The 7,310-nt window shown below is 40.7% G+C and overlaps 1 protein-coding gene across 1 annotated transcript; it reads right to left on the minus strand.

Moving 5' to 3' along the window:
* Positions 1-1,965: 1,965 nt before the first annotated feature.
* cdk5r2b (cyclin dependent kinase 5, regulatory subunit 2b (p39)) lies at positions 1,966-5,545 on the minus strand. The gene has a single exon (XM_067603164.1). The coding sequence runs from the start codon at positions 4,794-4,796 to the stop codon at positions 3,903-3,905; it is 894 nt and encodes a 297-aa protein (XP_067459265.1). The 5' UTR covers positions 4,797-5,545; the 3' UTR covers positions 1,966-3,902.
* Positions 5,546-7,310: the final 1,765 nt, after the last annotated feature.

Here is a 7,310-nt window from a genome sequence, read left to right on the forward strand (position 1 = left end):
ATTCAGAAACATTGTGTGCATGTCTCGTTATTAATCAGTCTGCATGTGTTGTGCAGTTGTTCAACCCACGTGCAACCACACACAGCTCACTCTCAGTGCAGCTCTCATTCACTTACCTAGCTGTTACTATAGAGACACAGCAGAGAAGAATGCAGAAAGCAGGCTGGCAGACAGATATGTAGGAGACCTGGGTTGAATCTTAATAGTGAGGAGAAGGCTGGCTACACTGCACTGGGAGAATATTACATAACACTACTGCAGGAGTCTACCATGAAGTCAACCTGTTAAGACTTGAAAAAAAAAAAAAACTATGACAAGAAAGACCTCACAGGTCATGTAACTGAGCGAGTACTTTTCTTTTCAGGTTGCAAAATTAGAGTTTTTGTCTTTATGCCACTAAAAGTGGATCAATCATTTGACAATTTGTAATGTTTCTGCCAACAAAAACAAAACTGGTACATGTAAGACTTATTCAAAACATAACTTTCCTCTTTCCTTCTTTCCTTCCTTCCTTCCTTCCTTCAGACATCAAAGAGCTTAGTTGGGTACAGCATTAGTACTTAATGTGGCTTACGTTTCACCTTTACATAGCTCAATTTAAATAGTTCAGATGAATAAAATTAGGGTTTGATCCTATTTTTTTATTACCACAGGACTGACATAAGATGGCAGTAAATTAAAGAGGAAGTTTGTCTATGTCTCTCCTCTCTATCCCTCTTTGTGTTCTCATTTGCCAACCCCCCCCCCCCCCCCTTTTTTTCTGTCTCCCCGTTCCAGTTTCTCTCCCTCTCTCTCTCCACCTGAACACTTCTTAAACTATTTCACTCCTGCTCTCTTTCTGTCATGATTTTTTTTGGTCATTTTTCAGTCTACCTTTCTCTGTTTCTGCTCTGTAAATAGATACAATATGCTCCAATAACATAGACAGAGAGAGAGAGAGAGAGAGAGAGAGAGAGGGAGAGAGGGAGAGATAGAGAGTCACAGACAGTTCTGAGACTGCAGCAGATTCTAGCCAATCATATGAAGGAACCCCGCAGCCCACATGGCTTATTCACAAAAAACAGGAGGAAACCCTTATCAATCCAGCCTCATTCTCACATACAGTACATCATCAATGTACAAATGCTCAGATCTTAGGAAGCTTTTTAATCTGTTACATTTTAATGTTAAATGCAATTAAGATTAAAAGAAATATTTCATAATTTCTCTTTAATTCTTTCCAATTTTGCACATACCTAAAATGTGTGAGCCCAGTTTATGAGATGTTGCAGATTTTGCTTCAAAGTGTGATTTTTTTTTTTTTTTTACAACTTACTTTTTTTCTTTGTTTAGTGTCTGTGTTCCCATTTCAGTATGTGGCCCCGTTTGAAATACCCAAGACACTCAGATAGGAAACTAAATATATCCTTTATATGTGCCAGCATGCTTCACTGTGTCCATTGTATCACACTGCTACATGAACTGCGACATAATCTGGAAAAGAAATAGAGGTGGTCTAACAAAGATATACCTGCCATTTGCTTATACGCGTAAACCCCTGAGGATGTAAAACCTCCAAACATTTTGTCTTTGTGTCAATATCTCTTTAAAATGTGTCTTAGTACAAATACAGTATATTAAAAAATCCTTTCTAAGTGAAAATACTTCTCTCTGATGAGTTTCAGTTTCATGGCAACCAATGAAATCTCCTGAGTTTCTGTCTCATGGCAACCTAAAGTAACATCCCAGTAAGCATATTCGTCATGGACTTATTTTATTGCATAAGCTTGTCTCAAGAGTTCCCTGCAAATCAAAGGATTAGTGGGTGGTGTGAGTGGATAAGAGGCTGTCCAAGTTGATTACTGCTTCAGCAAACTGCATGGTTTGTACAAACATGGGCCACAAGCCAATAAAGATATATAAATAAAGTATGTTCTACATTAAGACAGAAATACTAAATGAAGAGAATGCAAGAGAGACAAGAGATCCTACATAAGTTTGGATTTATTTAAATGTGGTCACCATAAACAATTATTGTATTGACCTTTTATTGTAACATAACATGTAGAGGGAGTGAAATCAATGGTGGTGCAACACCAGAGTGCATTATCAAGGAACCTATTTTATGACAACACACTGGTTCAACTTTACACATTTAAATACCAATTTCCATCGATGAAACACAGGAAAAAAAATAACTGTACTAAAGATCTAGTTCACAGATGATCATCCTAGAACCATTGGTGACATTAACTGCAAACTTAATGGCAAACACTCCAGCGCCTGGAATAAAGCACTGGTACATGACCATTATGTTATAACACTGTGCAAAACATCCAAAGCTTTGTTCACAGCTGTGCAAAATAGCAGCATTACATTCCACTCTCCAAGCAATGGGTTCACAACACAACATCACAATGAGCTTTTAAAAGGACCATAATACTGAATAGTGACTGTCAGGTTTGCCCTGTAAGCTTGGTTTCAGAGTAGGAGTCAAATCTCTTTTAGCTTATAGTGTCTGACACGCAAGTGCAAATGATAGTCTTCTGTCACTTAACAACAAGACACCCTTCACATTCAATATTTACATTTTGAGAAATTGTCTTTGCTGAACTGAACCCAGCGAAACGAGCCCTAGAACACATTTACAGAAAAGGGCCAAAAAAGACTATTTGACCATTGACCTCTATTTGTTTTTATGCTTGAACTACATCATATACAGCCATCTTCAAAACAAGCAGAGGGAAATAAAATAAAGAGTCAATGTGGGATATGTACATGTAAACCATACAGTATCAGGCCAAGATTAATTAATAGTTGGCACACGTGAGATTTTGCAAAAATCTCTTGAAAAACTGTACATTCCTCTCAGTCTCTAGTAATGTTAGCCTCTGCAATATATTATAAAGCAATACACAACAGAGGCCCTAGATTGATACTCTTGCTATATGGCCAGCTACAGGCCCATTTAGTTTGGTTTATCTCATTCCAGAGAGAAGATACTCCCTTCACTACTTTTCCATTTTTGCCCCCTACCCTTACACTAAATTTGAACCCACTGCCTACTTACAGTGCATCATTACAGTGTCATCTTGGTAGGCAAAACCAAGTCGTTTTAATTCAAAGTGAGGTGGTCGTTATGGAGACATTGGTGGTTTTAATCATAGAAGAGGAGCTGAAACATATCAGATATGCAGATAGCCATGCAGCATAGTGTTTTATCATCTAGATAAAGTCTGCAGATGTTTTCTTATACCCAGAGAGGAACATCTACAGTGTTTTGTCTGCTTAAAGAAACATGCTTCGATATCTGTTGCATGTGACTGTGTTGACAGGTGGCTCAGAGTTTTTAAAAGTACAATATACTGTAGCTATACCTCTTCTTACAAGGCTTAGGCTTATGTGCTGAAGGTGCACTGGGCTGACTCTGGTCCTCTTAAGCCACACTTGGCTCTGTTGTGGGGCCAAGTGACTCAAATAGCAGGGAGCAAAGGGAGAAATAACTGCACAGGTCAGTACCTCGGACAGCTCCGCCTCTCCACTCCTCACAAACACGGGTCTATTCTAGTCCTGCCTCGGTCACCTTACTGCGACATTCACTCACTAACCCAGAAAGTGGGCTAATCATGAATGAAATGGTGATTTGAATGTCACCTAAGGAGAAGTTTGTAACGCGAAGTCAATCCCTGCATCACTCAAGGGACAAGACAGAAGAGGACAATATTACCATTGGCATGCATTTATGAAAACTCCTGTTGCCTAAACACCCTACTGAAGTTGTGTAACACCATTAGAGAGAGATTCAGCCCAGATGTGAGAAGCCTTCAACGTTGGCCTTTACATTCAAAACCATCCCAGTTATGTGATTTTGCACATAACATTCATGTTTTAAAAATACACACAAGTGTCCGTTTGTTTCCATGTCAGCGGTCCAGGATTGGCTCGCTGCTATCCCGTTGGTTTTTGAGGTCCTGGAAGACCTCGGTGAAAAAGTGCGGGTCTGCGTTCAACTGCAGCATTTTGGCACTCATCCTGTTGATGATCCGGAGCGACGTGTCCCAGAAAACGTCCTTGTTTGTATCGTTCATGAACGGCTTGAGTGGGTAGGAGATCTCGTTGCCCATGTAGGAGTATGCGAGGTAGAGGCAAGTCTGAAAGGTGCCCTGTAGCTCGGCGGGGTTGTCAACGGTGTCCTCTATTGTATCATCGCAAAGCAGGTACACGAACACCACGTTAGCCGGCGTGATGAACCCCTGGTCCTGCCAGCCCTGGAGCAAAAGAGTCCGGTCAACGTTTCGAAACCAAAGGATCACCTCTCCGCTGTTTAACTCTTTCACCTTATAACACCTGCGGCACATAAAGTCCCCCAAACAGCGCAGTAGCTCCCCGGTTGAAGCCTGGATGACTATCCGCCTGGGGGACAGCAGAGACAGGCGGCTGGGTTGTTTCTGGACCGTAGAGAGCCTTCCGTTTTGGTTGACAGCCTCGTTGTTTTGCGTAGGCACCGTGGGCACCGTGGGCACCGGGACTGGGATCGGTGCTTTGGGTTTCTTCTCTTCGTTTTGGTGCGTTTTCTTGATGTTTTCGTTGTTGAGCTGAGCCACCTGGCTGGATGGGAGCTCACGGGCGGGCAGCGGATTCGGAGTCACTTTCTTTGCGCTCTTCTTGGCCGAATTGGTCACCAGCTTCTTCCAGGACAGAGAGACGAACATAGAGTGCCGTTTAAGGCTCTTATCGTTTTTTCCATCTCCTGCGACGTCGGCATCCATTATAGATGCCTTCTTTGACGCCGGGGATATGGAGAGGACGGTTCCCATGTCTGCACAGGAAAGAGCCGCGAAGGTATGGATGCTGCTTCAACTTCAATACGCAGTAGTCTGCAAGGTGCGAGGCGGTGAAGAATAGTCACGACAACGATTTAAACTCCATTTACACGTCTATTCATTCCAAGTAATCACTCCTGTGCGGCGGGGAACGAAGATGGAGCTCGTCTTCAAAGTGAAGTTGTAATCCAACAGATGCTCTGTCTGCGTCTCGGCGTGGAGACGCTGCGCCACAATCCTGTGAATGTAGTCTGAGCGAAGATTAGTCGCCCTGCGTAAATCAAGGGGTTTAAACAAACCAGCAAGTGCAGCTCCTGACTGACAGCCGAGCCAGCCAATGAGAGAAAACAATCAATGATCCAATCAGTAGGAGTTCAGTACAAGGTTGCCATTGATGATAGCCTAAATACAGGTGTCAAGTACTATTCTTGTTCCCTCTCCACTAGTCCACTTAACTTTGGAAAATGGTTGCTATCTATAAATCAGACTATTTTCCCCTCACCAAAATAGGTCCAACAACGGTGAGAGATGTGGCATATGTTCATTGGCCTATTGTATATTACTATACAATAATATATTACTATACAATAGGTGTATTTGTTTTTGTTTTTAAATTAATATAGTCTATGGTTATGGAATAATTGACCTATGCTCTCTTTGGAGAAACGTTGATCAACAGTTAAGTCAGTTCAAAGTAACACTGTCACTGTGTTGACATTTCACACGTTTCACACATTGAAATCAAGAATAATCATTTTATCAATGCTGCAGAGAGCAACAATATTTGGGACACCTTTAATATCATTTGGCAAGCCTTGTTTGACATCTGAACATCAGTGTAAAATTTTTTTACTTTTTACTTTTTTTGGGCAAAAACTTGCGTAAGACCTACATTTTCATATTGGATTATAACTTGCAAATTATGTAGTTCACACTTAAAATATATAGTTTGTCATCCTTTTGATTTCTCCACATTGTGATGTGGTGCACCACTAGTCCCTACACCATGGTGTGTCACCTGTTAGACCAGCATGTATACCAGGAAGTCTAACTATATACATATAAATGTTATTTTGCTCCTGGTATCACTGACCAGCAGCCTTTGTTCAAATTCAGTTGCTCCACCACTGGTGTTGTTTATGTAGGGATTTGTTGAGCTGGAGACATTACCAATCACATATTGCATGAGAAGCAATTTTCATACATGTTTCATATATGAAATGCTTCTATTTTCATATATGTGCCATGTATGAAATGCCCCTCAGACAAGCAGACTGTGAAGGTCAAACAGCTGTTTTCTTCCCAGTCAAGCCGACCTGGCTTTATTATTGTTGCCATAGAGACAGCGCTAAAGTAAACAATATTATAGCAATATTCTGATAGGGACAAGGTCGCCTGGAGTCTTTTCCTTCAGATTTGCGGTGGCATTTTACTGGGTCTATACCGGCACTTTGAATTGTAACTGCTATATCCTTGGTCGATCAAGTTTGTTTTGGTCAATAAATCTTTTTGCACAAGACATCCATATCTCCTGGAGTTTCTGAATTGACAAGCTCAAGATTTTCATAATATTGCAAGTCCTTTGTTCTCTGATGTACAAACAACAAATTAGAGAGCGAAGAAATATCCTCAGTCTAATCATACTGTGTGTAAACAAACCCAGTGCTGTTGTGTGTGTTCAATAAAGGTTACAAAACTTTTCTTCTGAACTGGTTTCAACATATTTGAAACCACACAAACACTTCATTCTTCTCCCTAATGTTTATAAAAGAATGTTCCCTGAAGAGTTGTTGGAAAGAAATGTGTACAAAGTGTTTGTGCCGCAGCTTCCGAGTATTTGAACTATGCATAGTACAATTTAAATTGCCAGGTACTGACAGCTCTGTACATCTCAATACATATTTTGATCAGGGCTTGTCTTTGGGATGTTTTATTTTTTATTACTGAGGTAAAAAGTGTTTTGTAGCAACTGTGTAGTAGGTCAGTTTTAATCACACACCCGGCAACTGTAGGAGTGCATGCATGTCTCAGGAAACTCAAGGGTCATCCAATTACCTTAATCAGAACTGGCATTCCTTCACTAAGTTACATGACTGCTGTCTGATCTTTCCATTCAACTTGAAATGGAAACAGATACTAATAGCACTGAAAGCGTAACACCATGGAGTCATCAGAAGTGAGTTAACTGTAGAGGATTATGGGATGAATTACTATCAAACTGTGTTCCAACCTACTTCTTCTTATAGTTCCCCAAATCCAATTTATTGAAATGCCAACTACATTTGCGAAATAAATATGAACTGTGCATTTTTTCTACTCTGAATGAAAACTGTAGACTGCCCGGGGCTGAAGATCATTCTCTCTTCTTCTGCTGATTCATCCGTAGATAATCACAGTAACTGACGAGCAGTGGGAAGCCTCAAATCCTCAGTTTCTTTTTCTGACTGCAAGTTTTCTTTCAGTTTGGTTACTAACTAAACAAGTATAATTCCAGCTTCATGGAAAGTG

This window comes from Thunnus thynnus, chromosome 11, assembly GCF_963924715.1.
Source record: "Thunnus thynnus chromosome 11, fThuThy2.1, whole genome shotgun sequence".
Classification (NCBI taxonomy): domain Eukaryota; kingdom Metazoa; phylum Chordata; class Actinopteri; order Scombriformes; family Scombridae; genus Thunnus; species Thunnus thynnus.

What these genes read in the sequence shown, in the direction of transcription:
- cdk5r2b (XM_067603164.1), bottom strand. Translation starts at nt 4,796, where the DNA reads ATGGGAACCGTCCTCTCCATATCCCCGGCGTCAAAGAAGGCATCTATA.